The sequence below is a fragment of the Empidonax traillii genome, unplaced genomic scaffold, assembly GCF_003031625.1.
Source record: "Empidonax traillii isolate 1590-97213 ecotype Southwest subspecies unplaced genomic scaffold, ASM303162v1 scaffold455:size476776, whole genome shotgun sequence".
Classification (NCBI taxonomy): Eukaryota; Metazoa; Chordata; class Aves; order Passeriformes; family Tyrannidae; genus Empidonax; species Empidonax traillii.
In genome coordinates this window covers 439270-457813 of record NW_020955648.1, presented here as the reverse complement: position 1 = coordinate 457813, position 18544 = coordinate 439270, and the positions used below count along the sequence as shown (strand labels likewise).

Below are 18544 nucleotides of genomic sequence, written 5' to 3'. Positions count from 1 at the left end.
TGGTCCTTCGGTGACTGGTTTGGGTTTTGTGAACAGGGAGAACTGTGGATATCACAAGCCTATCTGCAGCAGCCTTATCCATCTATTACTAATGCAATTTCCCCACTACTTAGTGGCTTCAAGGCTTTCTAGAGATGACTGGCAGCTTCACTTAAACTAGCCAGCTATAGATGTGTTTTACATTAAACACTAAGTGAATAATCAATGAACATTCAGGATGTAAGTACAAATCAATTATTTGTTTTAGATGATTCAAAGGGAATTGCAAATGAGATAGAGTTTTGTTCTGCAAGAGAAGTAAACCAAGAGAAGTACTTGATCTAATTGAGGGGGGGTGTGTTAACTTCCTCTGACTGCTCCTCTCTGACATAGACCCTGCTGTCACAGAAGCCTGGCTGTGTCCTCCAAACCCCTGTGACAAGAGATGTCACTGTCCCCAGAGAGCAGATGGGAACTGAGGCATGAAACCAGCCAGCTGACTTTTCCAAGACTGGGAGAGATACAGCATAGCAAGGACACGAATCCAAGCCTCCAACTCTGAGGAACACAGGTTAGGAGAAAGCCCCCTTCCACTTCCAGTAACTTCAACTCCATCACACAACTGCAGCTCTTACTGTGGGAGCAGCAACAGGACACGGACAAGTGCACGTTCAAGGCAGTTCAAGAGCCCCATTTAAATACCTACTAAAAACTGCAATGAAATAAAAAGAGAAATAAAGGTGTCTCCAGACAATGAAAAATTTATTTTGCTAAATGCATATCAACAGATTGCGCAGTGCCCCTTGCTCTCGAGATGGATTTGGTCAAATCATAGGCAGGATAATTTTGCAGATGCTGCTGCATTCCCGGTGCCAGTTCCACACAATGTCTGCTGACCACCACACAGGCCAAGTAAAAGCTCTCAGAAATGCTCCTGCACATCTTTTTCTTCACCATGCTTTTTAATGACAGATTTCTAGGCTTCACAGTTCCTCAGCCAGGTCCCTGCTCGCACCTCCTCAGCCATCAGAAGCACTCCCTGGGTCTGCTGTCAGCCTCTCTCCTCCTGGGAAACACTTCCAAGGACTGCACTGAAGTGACCCCAGCTCAAACCAGGGCTTGCACTCACATCCGTTTGGCTGCAACCAGTGCTTAAGACCTCAAAGAAACTACAAAAACCTGAAGTCGAGCTGGTGCAGGCCACATAAATGAAAAAGCAGCGGGAACCCCCAAATGCCACAAGATACGGCTCATATTTAGCGGTACCACGAGCTTCGACTCTGCTGCTTCCAGAGTGGATTAGCGTTCACGGCTTTTATGCACTGTATAAGAGGACTTTGTAAACACACCCAGAGGAACATTCCTCTGGGATAAAGTTGGCTTCCCACAAAGGACACCCCCAGCGAGCAGAGCATCCCGCCACGAGCAGAGCATCCCGCTGTGCGTGGAGCATCCCGCTGTGTGCGGCACCGAACAAGAGATACTTCTTTACAGAGATGCTGCCTGAGCCTTCCCTGCTGCACCAGAGCAACGTCCATGCTGCAGCCAGTGCCCCAAAAACACCAAACACGTCACATCCCATTCCCCACCATGCCCACAAGTCAAGGGAGAGACCCCGTGCTCAGATCTGCCCTGAGATACCCGACCGGGATGCAAGTGGTGAGTCCTTCAAGGAGCTCTGCACATCTGCTCTGAAGAGCTTTCACAACATCCACAGGAGAAAGGTTGCCCTGGGATGAGCATCCAAAACACCACACAGTCGATCACAACTGATCTTAGGGGTGTGAAGCCCCCATGCAAAGAGCAACCCCACTTTGCAGGCAAATCTGCAGGCAGGGAGGTACCTGCAGTTGGGGTTTTACAGTGGAAGCCTGGAGCTGGTTGGCACTGGGTAACTATAAATCATTAAAATTTGAGAGGGAAAAAGCTTATCAGGGAAAGCCTGCACAGACAACATGAGTACAGAGCCTGCCCTGAGCTACACAGCTGTACTCAGGAGGTGCAATCCCAACTTCAGCCTGCAGCATTTCCAAGGGGCAGCATGCTGGGAATCTCCTTAAAATGTTCAACACAAGGTTTAGAATTTCCTATTCAATGTAAAACCAAACACAAACACTTAAACCCGAAATATCCTGAGTATTTGTGGCTCTGGGCTGCAAGGGGCAAAGAGAAGGGCTGCATAAACACTGCATGGCTGGTCAGTTCATCAAGATGAGAGCAAACATTATAGATGAGGACTGAACAGTTTTTGTCATTGGAAAGAAAAATTCACGTTTTAATTGCAGGTAGGTTACATTGTTTGCCTTCATCCCATCTGCACTTGTGACTTATCTAAAGTAAAGAAGTGACAGCTCCCTCAGTAAAAGGAGCCCTGGAATCCCCACGATGGGCATGTTAATGCCCAAGCCTGCCCGAAGGCTGGATCCTCCACAGTTAAACCCTACAGGTCCAGTGCACGACACCAGGTTACAGAAGAGCTTCTTCCATGGCAGTTGCTGGTTTTTGAGAGTTAAATCACATTTAAACCTAGGACCAGGAATGAGAGAATATCAGACTTTGCCCAAGATCACCCACCACCACGACGCACAGCACGTGGTCCACCTCCGGACACCCCGTGATGCTGGACACCGGCCGCCTGGGTGACTGGCTGAGCTATTTGAGGCTGCCCTTCTCTTCCCACTCCAGTAGACTATTCCAAACCTCGTTTATAATTGGAAAGAGGCAGCATCTGCTTTTGCAGACCATGAGGTCAAAACTTTACTAATAACCACAGCACGGCACAACGCCATTAGCAGGTAAACAAGCCCTGAGCTGGTCACGGAAAAGCAGCTCTAGAGATGGTTTGTCCTGGTTTATTTTCTTTTGATTAATTGTTTTGTCCTCCCAACACAGAGCAGGAAGACAAGCAGGCTCTGCGATACTCTACACGTGTTTTAATATCATTTTATTCCCCACTAGAGGCAATGAGGACACCTTGCCCCAGAATTCAACAACATGAGCAGCTCGGGATCACTGGGAATTGTCTCCAGTCACTCACAGGGGATGGCTGATGTTACAGAGAACTGGCAAACACAAAGCCTATCTTTGAAAAATACTGGGATGGGAATAAGGAGGAGGCAGGAAACTACAGAATAATCAGCTTAACTTCAGTTGAAGTCCTTAGAAGACAAGGAGAACTTGAGCAAGAGATAACCTCTGTTTATCAAGAACAAATTACATAAAATCTCTCATATTTCTTTCTGAGATGGGGTGCCAGGACTTGCAGGGAAAGGCAAAGCAGCAAAGATTTCAGAGAGACCTCTGACAGTGTCTAATGGGACGTACCCATAACACAGTGAGGGATGCGGGGGGGGCCATTGCTGGGAAGACCATCAGTGAACTGGTCGCTGCTCTCTGAGCACAGACTGGGAGCAGGTTCCAGTAGAACCCATCCCAGCTCTGATACCACACGGTGTTTTCATCCACAGCTTGGGTGACAGCAGAGAAAACATGCTGATTGCCTTGGAAGGCTACACGAAGCTGAGAGGGACTGCAAGCATGCAGGGGGACAAGATCAGACTTCAAAACAATCCTGACACATTAGAAGGAGCAGTCTGAAAAAAAAAAAAAAAAAAAAAAAAAAAAAAAAAAAAAAAAAAAACAAAAAAAGGATGCAGTTCAACAAGGACAAGTGTGAGGTAATGCAATTTGGTAAGAATAATTAACCAGGCAAATACAAGATAAGGAATGAAAAGCGGGAAAACTTCTGGGATAGAATGGCTGAAAGGTCGATGGGATAAAAAAAATTAAACATGAGTCACCTGTGGCAAAAGTTAAAAGCAAACAGAGGGATGTATTAACAGGATTACTGCATGTAAAAGATACGAAGTAATCTGTTAGTCTTCTGATCAAAAACATGGCAGCGACTTCAGTCCTTTATCACAGGCTAAGCATCATTCCTCACCACAGATGAGAGTCCAGAAAAGAGTCAAAGAACAACTGCAGAACAAGAATACATGACCTAAAATGAGTGATCAAAGGAACCAGCGTGGTTTAATCTATATTAGTACAGGGAAACACAGTAGCAACTTCCAAATATCTACTGGGCTCCTGCAAAGGACAGAAGGAACTTTTTTGCCTGTGCCCAATAAATGGAAAAAAGAAGAGCAATCATAAACTAAACTGAAGAAGAAGACATTTCTGCTCAGATCATAGGAAAAATCCAATATCAGGGCTGCTAAATGTCAAACAGATTGTCCGGGGAGCTTAGAGCATCTCTGTCACAGGAGTTTTTTAAGAATGAATATGACAAACATCTGTCAGGAAAGGGTTGGTTATCAGCCATCGTGGGTAGGGCAGGAGATGGAGTGAATGACCTCCCAAGGTCTCCTCCAGCTCTGTATTGAATAACGTAAATGACCATAACAGCCGGAAACCTGCTGTGCTGACACAGCCCCACCGTGTTATCTGTGACCTGTTGTACGATCCCCGTGTGCAGCTCACTGTGCTGCTGTCAGAGGGGAACACACACCCCAGGGAGGGTCCTCCCGAGAAGGATGGGGACAGTGGTACCCAAGGTTGCTATTTTAGCACTTGCAAGGAAAAGCTACTTGTTAAAAAGTCCAGTGGGGGACGGCCACCCTGCTCCTGAAACCTGGAGGGACTGCTCAGAGCCCATGCAGCACTGCACACTGCTTGCACTTCGTTTATGGGAGGAAGCTCTGAGCAGAGCTGCTGCTCAGGGGTAACCACAGAGCAGCTCTCAGAGTGCTCCCCTGCCTCTGCACAACCACCACGGTCCAGCATTTCCTGCCGAAAGGGCACACACCAACACCAGGCTGTGCAAACATTTTGGCCAGTTAAACATCCCCCCCAGCAGAAGCAAACCAATCCACCAGTACCCTGACATTGCATGTCACCGAAACCTCTGCGGGAGGCAGCTCTGGTGGGATTTAAACCACGTTAGAAGCACGACAGGAAAGCCCTTCAGTGATGAATGAGTCAGTCCAAGCAGCCACCCGTCAGACTCCTGAAGCTGCTGGGAGAAATGGCACATCCCAAGCTCTCCTGCCCTGCTGCCAGGGAAGTGGCTGGGCTGGATGTGCTGCCCATCAGAGCCAAAAAGCCTCCCCCCACCAGAGCTGCCCCAGCCCTGGCACCAGCTTTGCACTGTGCACAAGCTGCACGGTGTGCCACAGGATTGCAAAGCCACCGAGTCACAGCTTACACTCAGCAAAAGCTGCTTCTCACCTGTAGCAGAGAGAGATGTTTATATGGCAAGTGGGAAGGGAGAGTCCAGGGATGGTTGGTTAGACCACACATTGTAATGACCTTTCAAAGCTGAACAATTACCACGGCTGTGAGAGGTTGCACAACTGTACACAGCACAGATACACAATTCAGAAGCAACTATCAGAATTGTCCTCCAGGCCAGGATAAGTCTGGTACCCTGCTTGAGTGAGGAGCTGGGTGGGGAAAAGCAACTATTTTGTTGTCAGGAAAAACCAGCAGTGAGCATCTGGTGATACCTGCTTGGGATTCTTCCCAGCCTCGGTGGGAGAGAGCCCTGCACCCCTGCTCTACAGCCACCTACTCAGTGCAAAGCCAGCATTGATATTTGAGTGCTGAAGCCACAGCCCTCACACCTGTCCCACATCCACTGAAGTTACTGGACTCAAGAGCCCCGTGCAGGGAAGGCAGGGCTGCTCAGATCTCCCCTCACTTCCAGTTTGCCCAGAGAACCCCCAGCATCCCAGAGTTCGCCCCAATTGCTGGCATCACCACCTCTCCAGACAGATTTAACCCTCCTGGGTTCCATCACCCATGGAGGTTTCAGCCATAAACATGGGAGTGTAGAGAAGAGCATCGCCAAAGCCAAGCCTAGTACAACCCGACCTGGACAGCCCTTGTCACCCCGCAGCTTCCCGAACATCCATGGGCGCCTCGGGCCAGAGCGCACCCGGGGGGATGAGCGGGGACACCCGTCCGGGGCACCTCCCGCCCAGCTGGACACGGGCAGGGGCGCAGGCACTCCGCCCCGGGAGCCCCACGGGCCACGGTCCCGAGGCGACCAGGGAGGGTACCGGGGGGGCCAGGGGCGCACAGAGTCCCGCGGTGTCCGCATCCCTGAGGCTCCGGCAGGATCCTGCCCGCTGGAGTCCCGCAGGATGCTCAGCGAACCCCCGGGCGCGGCTGGCGGAGCCCCCGCACCCCCTCCCCGGCGGCGGGGCGACGGCCGGGCCCCCGCGGAGGCGGCCGAGCCCCCCTTACCTTTGTGCCCGCCGAAGGCGCCGTACCAGGAGAGCGAGAGCAGCGCGCACAGGCAGCCGAGCAGCAGCGTGAGCGCCGTGCCGCTGCGGAGCCTCATCGCCTCCTCGCCGGCGGGGGCGGCCGCATGTCCCGGGCGCGGCGCGGGCTCGGCGGCCCCGGGGGCCCCGGCGGAGCGGCGCGGGAGCGGAGCGGGAGCGGAGCGGGAGCGGAGCGGGGCTCACCGCCCGCACCGCCCGCACCGCCCGCTCGCAGCGCCCGCGCCGGGCCCGCCGGGCGGGCGGGCGGGGCGGGGCGGGGGTTGAGGGCGGGGGCTGAGGGCGGGGCCGGAGGGCGGGGCCGAGGGGCGGGGCGGCAGCGGGCGGAGGGCGCCCCCGTGCGGGAGAGTGCGGATGTGCGGCGGGGCGGGGGGAGAGGGAGAGAATGCGAGTGAGAGTGTGAAAGTGTGAGTGTGAGTGTGTGTGTGAGAGAGAGAGAGTGTGTATGTGTGTGTGTGTGTCTGTGTGTCTGTGTGTGTGCGATAGTGTGTGAGTGTGAGATTGTGTGTGTGTGTGAGTGTGTGAGAGAGTGTGTATGTGTGTGTATGTTGTGTGTCTGTGTGTGTAAGACTGTATGAGTGTGTGTGTCTGTGAGTGTGTGTGGGGGGGTGTGTATGAGTGTGTGAGCGCGTGTGAGATTGTGAGTGTGAAAGTGTCTCTCTGTGTGTGAGATTGTGTATGTGTGTGTATGTGTGAGTGTGTGTGTCAGAATGCATGTGTGAATGTGAGATTGTGTGTATGAGGGTGAGTCTGGGTGTGTGAATGTGAGATTGTGTGTATGAGGGTGAGTCTGGGTGTGTGAATGTGAGTGTGAGAGTGTCAGTGAGATTGAGTGTGTGTGTATGAGATTTTAAGTGTGTGTGCGTGTGAGATGGTGTGTGTGTTGTGTGTGTGTCAGTGTGAGATTGTGTGACTGTGTGTGTGACTGTGTGTGACTGTGTGTGTTTGTGTGTATGTGTGTGTGTGTGTGAGAAGGTGTCAGTGTGTGAATGCGTGTGTGTCTGTGTGTGTGTGTGTGTCTGTATGTGACTGTATGTGTGTGGACAGACATATGTGTGTGTGCACAAGTGCACGTTTGTGTGTTACACATTTAACTGTACATACCTGTATCCTTGGCTCATCTCTATTGATGCCTGCATACTCATGCCCATTCATGTCCCTACAAAGCTACAGATACATCTGTGGGTGCCTGCGTGGGTCTGTGCACGTGTGTGTGCATGTGTGTGTGTGCATTCCTGCTCCATCTGTCTCTCCCTCTCTCCCTGTCCATATGTCTCTGTGTGTCTGTGTGTGCACACATGGCCGTGTCCATCTGTGCCCAGTCAGTGTGGGTGTGCACGTACCCGTGTGTGTGCCTGAGTGACGCACATCCCTGTGCTCAGGATGTGCTCATGGACCCCCCTGTTTGCCTCTCCGTGCACCTGGATGCGTGGGAATGACCTGTGGGAATGACCCAGTCCCAGGGGGTGTGTAGGTGGGTGCCACGGATGGAGGTGAGCGCTCAGCCCCTGTGCACAGGGGTGTCCCCACGGGGTTTGCAGAGCTGGAGGGGTGGGGGGTGTGTGCAGGACAAGGTCAGGGGGCAGCAGCAGTGTATCCTCGCTGCCATTCCAGCAGAAGAATTTCATCTTGGTTAAGGAAACAGCACCTCATGTTTATTGAGAGAAAATCAATGCCAGATTAATACCACAAATGAAAGCTGCTGCCTGGAAGGACATCATCCCTCTTCCAAAGGACCTGGCATTCAGGGGTCACGACCTCAAGCTGCTTGCCTGGGTGAAGGACAGAAGAAATCAGATTAAAAAATTATTTTGCTTCTGTTTTCCCCTGTTAATGGGTCTGGCTTATTTCATTACAGACCAGGAGGAGCTGTACACTGAGGTCAGGCTCCACAAGCATTTACGTGCCTCCATCATCTGAACTTATATCTTTGGCCGTGCGTGAGGTCAGGCAGCTCGTGTGCCCCCTACATGGGCACATAATTCCTCCAGTGAAAGTTGTCATCTTTGGTTCCCCAGAGCTCTGTTAGCGAGTAAATATTTCTCAGACTTGTAAATATTGTAGGACTGGCCTTCCCGTGATCAAAGTTTGTTGTTTGGGATGCTTGGATCAATCAGGGTGCAATGTGCAGCAAAGCTCTGCCCGTGCCAGAGGCAGGAGCAGCGATGCAGGCGCTTGGCAACGCTCGAATGCAGCTCAGGAGTTGTCCCAGGTGGCAGGCAGGGATGAGCTGGGAGCCAGCTGTGCTCTGTGAGCACATCTCCTCCCAGAAATTCTCCAGCAGACACGGGAATTCTCCTGAAACAGGGAAATCCTGCAAAATGGGTGCTCAGGTCTCTACTCTGCTTCTTTCTGGAAAGGCAAGGGGTGAAAGGAGCTCAGCACCAGGAGGGGTGGGTACAGGGGCTGCCTTGAGATGCTCTGGGTGATACTCGTGCTTTTGAGAACCGCGCAAGTGCATCAGAAAAAGCACAGGTTGCCCATTTCTGCAGGAGATGGTCTTGTCCAAATGCATCCTTAGAATCTTCTCCAGTTCATAAAATAAACCATGTTTTTCAAATCTTGAAATGGTCTCTCCTGGTGGTTAGAAAATCCTGGAAGGAAATCGGCAGAGGGAGCCCTTTGGACGGCACCACAAGTTTCTACCTTTCTCCACTGCCAGAAGCCAGTGAGGAGCTGCAGGGCCCCAGCACAGACTGCTGCTCACACCGGGAACATCCCTGAGGAGGGAAATGCACTGAGAATCACTTGGGAATACTGAAAAAAAAAAAAAACAAAAAAACAACGAGGGGAGCTGGACCTGTGCTTGCTAACCTGGATTTTGCAAGGCGTTGCCCAAGTGACTGTCCCCATGAGAGCACGAGCCAGCAGTGGGACAGCCGAGCCCTGGAGCACTTATCCTGCTCTGGGGTGAGTGCCCACAGCCCAGGCTCAGCCCCAGCCCAGCACAGCCACCACCACTTGCTCCTCGGCTGCAGGTGGAGCCTCCACCACACCAGCAACATAACTGGCACATTACAGCAAAAAGCAGCAGCTCTGTCTCACTCAACCCGCTGCGTTCTCGCCTTGAACCCACACGTTAAACCCAGGAGCCACCAGTGGGTTCACAGGAATTAATGACAAACCCCCCACCCCGAGGTGGCAGACAAGGAAGAGCCGCTGGTGGGAAAGGCATGTGAAATCCTGCTGCAGCCACAGGGTTTGTAGAAAGAGCACATAAAATTATAGTGCATTAGATGTTGGCTGGTTGTTTTTCAGAGGTGCAAAATACCCTTGCCACTCGGGATGTGTGGTGTGACTGCAGTGCAAGAGAACAGGGGAGCATTAATAATTTCTTCAAGACAATTAATTACACTCTTTCCCAAGGATAAAGTTTAATCTAATTTCTGCTGTTATACTTTGTCTTCATAAAAGTCTGTAGAAATTAATGAGCTTTATAACACCATCTCATGAAAAAAAACACCTTGGGTTCTCTTGGAGAAAATGAGGGACTAAGCAAAGTTGCAGCACTTGCCATTTTTTTTCTCAGATCTGCAAAGGTCCCTTTTATTGTTGAAGTCCCTCCCTGTTATCCCAGTTTGGGCTTTTATTCTGCTTTTAACAAGCAAGTTTTGAGCTTTGGCCCTTTTGCAGAGCAAAGATTAAAATGTGAACTGCAGAGACCCAAAACCCCAGCAGCAAATAAAGAGAGCGAAGCTGAGTTTTTTAGGTGATCTCATGATCTTTGAACTGTTGATGTTGGCAACACTGAACATGCTGCAGAAATGAGGGCCTTCCACGGGATGCACTCCCATAGTAATCCACAAGTCCTGGGGCCATCACAAAGATGAGAAAGAGAAAACATTCATTAGGTCTAGGTAGAAAATGTAATCCAGATTTATATTTGATTTTATCTAGTTCTCCAAAGAGCTCTAGATCTAGAGTTTGGCCCATCTGTGTGTGGGTCAGCCTTGGTCCTTCCCAGGCTGCTTTACACAAGAAGCACTTTCTGTTTTTCTCATAAACCAAAATAATTTTATTTTGTATGTTTTGTATTTTATAGGTGGCTGTGTTTAAACATCAACAGGGCTTGTTTCAACACACTATAAATGTTTTCAAATTCCCCTTAGCCACAGGAGATGAAGATGACAACAGGGTGCTTTATTTTCAACGTGTTGACATGTTGATGCTTTAATTCAGGGCAAAAGCTACAAGTCAGGTTCTCAAAGCAACACTCACCCCAAGCAATTTGTGTAGGCTGCAAAAAGTTCTTTCTCACCTTCAGGATCATGAAATCCTTCTGGCATTGCATAACACCCATAGTGTGCTTGTACCTTGTGCTTGCTCTCCACCCCTTCCCTCAGTCTGCTCCTCCCGTTCTGTGAAAAATCTGTCCCAGAGTTTTCTGCCCTTAAAAGTTTCATACCACAGAAATGAGAAATGCTGCCGAGCCTGTGTAAACACGTGACGTGGCGGAGCTAACCTTCAGGAAAGATCAACCTCAAAAATGAGACAGCAAAAAAACACCCTGCTCTGCCTTTGCCGGTGAGGAAGGAAGGCTTCTGCTTCCGAGGCAGAGAACAGCGTTTTCTCTGGGCTAGAGGAGAAGGGATGATGTCACGGGACGGGGTTGAGTCACCCACGTCTGACCCGACACATCCAGAGGATCCCGCAACTCTCCAGAAGCCTCTGGAAAGAGCAGGTGGGATCGCGGGACTGTGTGGGCTGCGGCACCAAGACCTGGTCACTGTGGTTCTGCATCGTCCCTCCACCACCACACACCGTCCTGCCAAAGCCAGGGGGTACCCCAGGGCCAAACCCGCCCCTCCTCACCGGGAGTGCCGGGACAGGGATGGGAGCCTCAGGCTGGAGCAATGACCTGAGGAAACATCTCCTCTGGAATACCATCCTCAGCCTCTGTTGTGGTTTGCAAGCAAGGAAAAGATTGGACACCCTCCACCCCCTTCCCCCTCCCCATTCATCCCTTCAAGTCTTTACTGTGAAGATGCAAAGTCTGTACATAAGGAGTATTTCTGGTGGTGGTGCCCTGGGAGCAAAAATCTCACCAAATATTTTTAAACATTTCCCAGCAGAAAGTGGGTGTAGAGAGAAAGCTGAGCACTTCAGTGATGCTAATTGCTCCTTTTTGAGTCTTTCCTTCCTAAGTCGAATTTTTGAACTCAAACAGCTATTTTTGTTTGTTTGTTTTTGGTTCTTTTTTTTTTCCTCATCCCATTTGCTGTTCCTTTGCTCCCTCCATCTGTGATGCTGGTTGCTCAGCAGCTTTTTGGGACAAGCCTCTTTTTGGGCAGGGGTTGCTTGCTGTGCTGCTGTGGGATTCCTAAGGAACCTTAAGAAAGCATCCACACACCCTGTATTTCATACTGAGAATCCAAAAAATCCACATCCACCAGGGAGAAACTTCTCAAGTGAACCTATGTGGGAATACAGCTCAGCTCCTCATATGGCTTCTCCTGGGGGCTGAGAAACCTCCCGGAGGCACATCTCAGGGCTGGGAACAATGGGACAGAGCGAGGTCTGAGGTCCGTGCTGGAGAAGGGCTGGCTGGGAGGAAATCCCCTGCCTCGAGGAGGAGGAGCAGGCACTCAGTGAGTCACCCCTGTCCCATGATCGCTGAGGTAAGCTACCACAGGCTGGTGAAAGCCTGTTTTCCTTATGTTTTGTAAAAGTGCATGATGTCACACCCAGAAAGCTGAGCGTGACTCAGCAAGTACCACCAGGAGAAGGCAAATTCCTCTTGTCATTCGGGCCCTTCCATATTTGCTAACTGGATGAAAGCTGACACAGAGGAAAACTTACATTTCTGGGTTTACTCTGGTGAACTGCTTCGTAATTATACATGCATTAATCAATTTACCTGGTAAGAGAACTGAGTGGAAAAGACCCAGCAACTTGAGAACAACCCTCTGTGCCTCAAACACCCAGGCAGGGATGGAGAAGGGAATAGAAATTGGTGCTGCAGCAACTCAGAGCCTAAGGAATGAATGTGCTGGGGCTGGTTCCAAAAATGCAAGTCTCTGGCTTTATAAATGAGACCAAAAGTGGCCCTTGGGGTCCTCAGAAATAGAACATGAGACAAACATGCTGGAGGTGCTGCTTGATGAGGCAGATGCAACACTGTCAGCAGAGTGTCCTGTACTGCACGTCCTTCTACTGCTGGTCCTGCTTCTGATTTTATGGAGAAAAAAATATAATCCAACAAGGTCAAGGCATCAACTTTCAGCAGCATTTTCAGACATAAGAATACACACAACAAATAGGCAAAAGGGTAGGGGAGTGTAACACGGCTTTGATGCCTGCCCAAACTTTTCAATATCCCGTGCTGTAAAAGCTGCTGAATCATTTCCTAGGCAGCATCATCCATGCTTACACCTGGGCCTGCTGATGTTTAAACTTTAACTCACTACTTCATGGTGGAATATTAGCCGTGTCATACCTAGAAATTGAAATTTCTAGAAAACCCTTTAAGTTAAAAAAGGGCAACCTTTTCTACTGTAAATATTATTTTCCAGAGAGGTGTTGCAATTTCAGTATTGCCACACATCTGCCGCAAAAGCCCACAAGAAAGGCCAAGTGTTATAACATATATGAGTAAGTTCAAGAAATAAACTACCCCCCCATTGTGGAAATTAAAATGTGTGCTTCTCTTGATTACAGAAGTTGATAAATCATGACACAGTTTCTCCCAAATTCTTGTTATCTTAAACTAAGAAATACGACACCAAGAGTCAGAATGGTCAGGCCCGTGGGTGAGAGGAAATTAACACCAACAAGGAACCTAATAATCATTGATCCATCTTTATTTAATTATGCTTGGACAGCACAGGCGGTGTGTTCTGCCAGCTGAACTCTCCTGCGACCGGATTAAGAGGGCTGTCAGCTCTATCTGATCTGCAAAAAAATGCTGCTGCCAACCAGCTTGGAAAGGCCCCAGCACACCCTCCTTAATGTCAGTTGTGTTTACACCACTGTCTTTATTTTTAGCACTCCCTTCTGAAACACGGGGGTTCAGGGAAGAGTTATTTATTCCCGCCATGCTCGGCATGCAAACCCCTCCAGCGGGTGCTGCTGTCCCGGCACGAGCGGGGCGGGCGCGTGGCTCCCCAGCGCTGTCCCCTGGCTGGGCTGGCTCTGTCTGCTGAGATGGAAGGGACAAGTGAGACAGGGATGGCCAAGAGCTGTGATAGCACGTGCCCCAGTACATCCTGGTGGGTGATGCTTAAGAGGTAATGGGGCCAGTCCAGCCCAGGTCTGCCCCGTGATGTGCTGCAGACGGGTGGTTGTGTTTCCCCACCAGTGGGTCTGAGGCCATAGGCCGCCCAGAAGGTCCCCCTCACTCCCCACTGGTGCTTTGGTGACCAAAATAACCCCGTACCCCACAACCTGCCTGGCACTGTCTCTCTGCGCCCAAACCTGGGCACAGGCGCTACCCCTGGGGAGCTGAGCAGGGCATGGAGCAGACACGGGCATTTGTGCGTGTCCACAGGATTTCCCGGCTGCAGGAAACGCGCCTCGAGCTCCTTGCCCTTCCTCTTGGAGGGAACGAAGCCGAGATGGGGAGGGAGAGGAGCCGGGACCGGACCGGGACCGCGGAGAGTGGACATGGGGGGCGGAGCCTGTGACAGAAGGGGCGGGGCCTGAGCACAAAAGAGGCGGAGCATTATTAGGCCACTGCCCCCATGAAGGCGTGGCCTTCAGGGGCGTGGCCGCCCTGACGGGCACTATAAAACAGTGTCGCCGGCAGCCGCTCCCTCAGTCCGCCCTCTCCGCTCCGCCCTGAGCGTCTGTGCCGGCTCCCGACGGCAATTCCTGCTGCGCCATAGCCATGGCGGCGCTGACGGTGAAAGCCTACCTGCTGGGCAAGGAGGAGGCGACCCGCGAGATCCGCCGCTTCTCGCTGCCGCCGCCCGCCCGCTACCGCGCCATCTACGACCGCGTCGCCGAGCTCTTCCAGGGGCTGCTGCGGGCCGGGCCGCCGCCCGCCTTCCGCATGCACTACAAGGGTGAGCGGGGCCGGGGGGCTGCGCTGCGGGACGGGCCCGGGGAGGGGGTCCCGGCTGTGGGGATGTCGGGGCGCGGGAGCCCCGCTGCCCCCGCGCCGTCACCCCCGACCCCGCACCTCACCCTGCGCTTCGCCCTTCCCAGATGAAGAAGGGGACCTGATCGCTTTCTCCTCCGACGAGGAGCTGGAGCTGGCGATGCCCTACGTGCGGGATGGCGTGTTCCGTGTGTACATCAAAGGTAGGGCCCGCACAGCCCCGCAGGGCACCGCGGGGCTCCGGCTGTGCGCTTGCCTGGCAGGGCTCCCGGAGTGGGAGCAGCCGGCCCTGGCCCTTCCCCTTGTCCTCAAGGGCCTGGTGGAAGCTGCGGCCTTGCCGAGGGAGGGTAAATAAAGGGCAGAGCAGTATGACAGAATATGAATCCTCCCTGCTGGGGGTGGGGGTAAGCAGATCACAAGTTTCCTCCCAGCCCTGTCAGCAGGTCCAATGCGAGCTGCTGTTGTCATCCTGGCTCCCTGGGCACGCTGAGCTGATATTGGTATCTTAAATAGTCTCAACAGTGTGTTAGGAAGCCTTAATTCCAGCTTTTTCATCCCGTAATAGTTCCCTAGTCCGTTGTGTTCAGGTGGATACGTGCAGAGCTTTATCTGCAGCCTGTCTAATGAGTCACACCAGCCCGGGGCTGTTGTCCCCATTCTCACGTTGTGCCTCCTGGCATACGCCTTCCTAACTCCTTCTCCAGACACATTCTGTTCCTGCAGCGCTTAGGAAGGTAGGATGAGAAGCCAGATAAGGTTATGCAGTACTAATCTAAAATAAACATGCCAGGAGATATTTAGGATAAGCAATGATTGGTTTCAGGACCAGGTATCTTTGCGAAACCCCACTGAGCTTGGTTTTAGGTCTCTCTTGTGCCCTCAGCTTGTGTTTGGCAGCCAGTGCAAAAATAAACTGACCTAGTAAGTTAATACTGCACTGACAGGGGCTGTTTGTGCTTCCTCCTCTGCCTGATTTCCAACCTGTAAATAGCAACCTGTTCCTGATGGAAAGTTTCCTTTCCTTAACAGAGAAGAAGGAGTGCAAGCGGGAGCACCGCGCGCAGTGCAGCCAGGAGCCCCCCCGCAACATGGTGCACCCCAACGTCATCTGTGACGGCTGCGAGGGGCCCGTGGTGGGCACCAGGTTCAAGTGCAGCGTCTGTCCAGACTACGACCTGTGCAGCACCTGCGAGGGGAAAGGCATCCACAAGGATCACAACATGGTGATGTTCCAGAGTCCCCTGCTAAATCCATTTGAGGTGAGCAAAAATCTGCGGAGGGGAACTAATGAACTGAGGAACTAATGCGTTCCTCAAATGTAAGCCAGGAGTTTGAGTTGCTCAGGATCTGGCTGTGTGGACAGTGTGACACAAACATTGCCCTTCGCAGTGGCTTCCCCGGGGACGCTGGCTCCGGAAAATGCGGCACGGTGTTCCACCCTTCCCATGGATGCACTGCTGGGGGTATCCTGGGCCTGCACCTCCATGCCAGAACTCCGGGCAGGCCGAAGCCACCACTGCAGCCCCCACTCCACCTGCTGCAGAAGGTAAGAGGAGATGTCCTGGTAAGCAGGGTGGTGGTGGAGCCAGGGGTTCTGCAGCACAGGGTGGGAAATCAGACATGGGAACTAACCTAATCTGCTTGAAATAACGTAACACCTTTCAGCACAGGGTGGGATTACTTTAAGGCATGCTTGGGCCCATGCAATCGATGAGGATGCAGATAAGAGTATCTGGAATTGAACCAAACCAAGCTAAGCTGTTAGGTCAAGCATGTCACTGCCTTCCAGCATGGCTAATGAGCCTTAACAATGCTAATGTTGGCTTTCTGTTCCAGAGGTAGCTCAGAGTTAGTTTTTGTCTCCGTACTGCCTTTGTTGTGCAGTATATGTGAGTGACAGGAAGGAGCACAAAGCTGTCATGGGGTCACACACTCTGTAGGTGCTCTTTCCCTCTGAGCTTCTGTGTGTGCTAACAGAAATTGTTTTTCTAGAAGCTTCTACTAACAACCAGCCTCAGGACCCCAATGTCACCTTCCTAAAGAATGTTGGGGAGACTGTTGCAGCTTTTCTGAGCCCCTTGGGTAAGTGACTTACAGTTTCTTACCAGGTTAATCCCTGGGACTGGCTTAAAGGTCTGTTTAACAAGAGCAGCAGTCAGCTGTTGTGACTAGTATTAGAACTACCTCATGCCTACTAAGCCTCAAGGGCTTAGTTTACACCTGGTACTAATAATGCCTAAGCTTAGAACAGCCACTACCTTTTCGGAGCCCTCCCTCTGTAGAAAACGAAAGACTTCATGAACATGTGAGCGCTGGAACACTTAGTTTAAGCCAGTTGTCATTCTGGATTTTGCCTGGTTTATGTGGACACAGATAAAATTCTGCCTTGGCCCTTTTAAATATATTGCTTGTCTGTGTAGAGCAGCGTGACGATTTGGTGCTTAACTGCTCTTTATTTAAAGAAGGCTTTGCATTTTAATTACTACCTGTTACATGGCAAACTGTGGGATTGCAGAAGCCTTAGAGAGTAGAGCGGGATTGACCCATGCTCATTTAGGACTGTGCTTTGGAAGAATCTCTAAGGCTTTGCCTCTCAAATGCATTTCTAGGTATTGAAGTTGATATCGATGTGGAACACGGAGGACAGAGAAGCAAAGTGACTCCCACTGCTCCCAGTCAGGAGAACAGTGGTGAGGCAAACAGCAGTGCTCCAGCCCAGGACGGTCAGACCAAGCCAGACTGGAACAACACAGACTCAGCTACAGAAGTAAATGTCGTTGCAGAACAGATACAGGACATGGTGATAGACCCTGTGCCCACACAAATGGAAGATGGCCCCTTCCACTCCCAGGTACAAGAACTATGACGCTAATTTAATAGTGCTGGCTGAGGCTTTGCTAAAAAGGAAGATAGTCACGTGGCATGCACTGGGGAATTGAATATTAAGATAACAGATTAGGTGATATACAACACCTTTACAGCAAAGGTAATGGGACATTGCGTGCATGTTCTTTATATTAAAAGGCAGATAGTAGGAGCATGTATCCTACCTGGAAAGCACTGCAGCACTGGGACCTCTTTTCTTTTCATTTCAGGAACACAGTGAGTCCAGCAGTTCATCAGGGGGTGAGGAGGACTGGACCCACTTATCATCCAAAGAAGTGGATCCTTCCACGGGTGAGCTGCAGTCTCTGCAAATGCCAGACACAGATGGTCCCAGCTCCCTGGATGTATCCAGGGAGCCTCCCCAGCCAGGGCCTACAGGACTGCGAGAAGCTGCTCTCTACCCACACCTCCCACCAGGTAGGAGAAAGGTGCAGGTTTCGTAGCTGAGAGTAACTTTCACTTGAAAACTGCCAACTTGCCTGACAAGCAGACTTGTTTTAGAGGTGGTAGGAACCAAGGCTGTGTTAGTTACAGCTAAACCTGTCTCTGACTCTTGGCAGGTTTGGCAGTTCTTGCACCCTGTTGAGACATTCAGATGGTTCTTCTCTTGAATGTGGTCAGCTAAGTCTTAACAAGACTTCTGACCTTAGGCTAAGGTGCCATTTGAGCAACACAAAAAAGGTGCTGTCCTAAATCATGTCTTTGGCTATGTACTGAGAGCCTTTTAATGCAGCATGTGGACTACTCAGTACTCCCTCTGGCTTTAGGGCAGCATTTTTCTGGTGGGAGCCAGTAATAGTATCCTAGGCCCCTTAACTGAGATCAAGAGCACAGAGTCCTACAGCAAGGCCGGCTGAGCCTGATCCAGTTGTTTTCTTAGCCCTGGTTATGTATCATTTATCTCAAACGTTGGTGCTCCTGAGGGACAAAAGAGAGCATTTCACTGGGGATCTGTGCCACCCACTTGCTGTGTGGTACTGGAGCCTTGTCTGCTTTACCAGTTACAGGGGATAGTTGAACTCTAAACCCTTTTTCTCCTAACAGAAGCAGACCCTCGCCTCATTGAGTCCCTGTCCCAGATGCTCTCCATGGGCTTCTCTGATGAGGGTGGATGGCTCACTCGACTCCTGCAGACAAAGAACTGCGACATTGGGGCAGCACTAGATGCCATCCAGTACTCCAAGCAGCCACCTCACTTGTAGTAGTAACAAAAAAGCACTTTTCTAACTGAAACCAGACGACATAGCAAAAGTCATTGTGGTACATCTTTTCTTCCTGCTAAGGGTTTCTGTCTCATGTTCTTACGTGCTTGTAGAATGAAGGAAAAATAAATACTGCTGCATGTGATGTGTCTGTC

General features: G+C 51.1%; 1 protein-coding gene across 3 annotated transcripts; it reads left to right on the top strand.

The window, feature by feature from the left end:
- Positions 1–14002: 14002 nt before the first annotated feature.
- On the top strand, positions 14003–18534 carry SQSTM1 (sequestosome 1). Of its 3 annotated transcripts, none has more exons than XM_027895300.1 (8): positions 14003–14266; positions 14409–14504; positions 15331–15560; positions 15691–15847; positions 16297–16383; positions 16911–17152; positions 17397–17604; positions 18232–18534. In XM_027895300.1, the coding sequence occupies exons 1-8, from the start codon at positions 14089–14091 to the stop codon at positions 18387–18389; spliced, it is 1356 nt and encodes a 451-aa protein (XP_027751101.1). In that variant the 5' UTR covers positions 14003–14088; the 3' UTR covers positions 18390–18534. The 3 variants fall into 3 exon arrangements, with proteins under 3 accessions (XP_027751101.1, XP_027751099.1, XP_027751102.1); XM_027895298.1 differs by having other exon boundaries at positions 16294–16383; XM_027895301.1 differs by lacking the exon at positions 16297–16383.
- Positions 18535–18544: the final 10 nt, after the last annotated feature.

Coding starts and splice junctions, on each gene's coding strand:
- SQSTM1 (XM_027895298.1), top strand. CDS start 14,089: ATGGCGGCGCTGACGGTGAAAGCCTACCTGCTGGGCAAGGAGGAGGCG. Junction 14,267..14,408: donor CTTCCGCATGCACTACAAGG/GTGAGCGGGGCC, acceptor CGCCCTTCCCAG/ATGAAGAAGGGGACCTGATC. Junction 17,605..18,231: donor CTACCCACACCTCCCACCAG/GTAGGAGAAAGG, acceptor TTCTCCTAACAG/AAGCAGACCCTCGCCTCATT.